The 715-nt window shown below is 30.1% G+C and overlaps 1 protein-coding gene across 1 annotated transcript; it reads right to left on the reverse strand.

Moving 5' to 3' along the window:
• Positions 1 to 59: 59 nt before the first annotated feature.
• On the reverse strand, positions 60 to 657 carry C922_05855 (hypothetical protein; the record flags this gene model as incomplete). The annotated part of the gene is made up of 1 exon (XM_008821426.1): positions 60 to 657. A coding segment is annotated over one exon (597 nt), but the record flags the coding sequence as incomplete, so codon positions are not given.
• Between the last annotated feature and the right edge of the window lie 58 nt (positions 658 to 715).

The following is a 715-nucleotide window of genomic DNA, read 5'->3' on the forward strand; positions in this document are numbered from 1 at the left end:
TTTGGAGTCTTTTTTAAAGTCCTTTCTATAATCTCTGTCATAATCGTCATGATAGTCACCATCATAATCATCGACATAGTCTTTTTTAGATTCCTTTTTATAGTCTTTGCCATAGTTCTTGTCGTAGTCTTTGTCATATTCCTCGTCATAGTCTTTATGATAGTCATCATCATCATAGTTATAATCATGACCACCTTCCTTTTTATAAGGGTTTTTCCGTTTACGTCGATTTTGATTTGGATTTCCATATTCTTTTACCTTTTTAGAATCGTAGTCTGAAGTAAAATCCTGTGAATCATATTTATTAAGAGAAGAATTTTTACGTTTGCCCATGTTAAAATTCACAGTGTACTCTAAATTAGGATGTGAGTTCTTATGAGTTTTATCACCGATTATGGGTTTATATTCTGAGGTAATATCATCATCATAATTCATTAATAAATTGAATTGTTCTCTAAACTTATCATCCCTCATACAGGATTTCAAATGGCTTGTAAATACTTTATCATCTTCATCTACTAAATCCATTAATTTTTGCTTTAAATTCTCATATTCATCGTTGTTCTCAGTTTGTTCGTATCCTCTCAGTAATCTGCTATTTCTTACGTTTAACACAGTTTTCACATTTTTGTTCTTGGACGATTTTCCAAAGTTATACTAAAGAGGGTGGGGAGTATTTTCACCATTTAAAATTGTATTATATTTATTTTTACAT

The sequence above is a fragment of the Plasmodium inui genome, assembly GCF_000524495.1.
Source record: "Plasmodium inui San Antonio 1 unplaced genomic scaffold supercont1.248, whole genome shotgun sequence".
Taxonomy (NCBI): Eukaryota; Apicomplexa; class Aconoidasida; order Haemosporida; family Plasmodiidae; genus Plasmodium; species Plasmodium inui.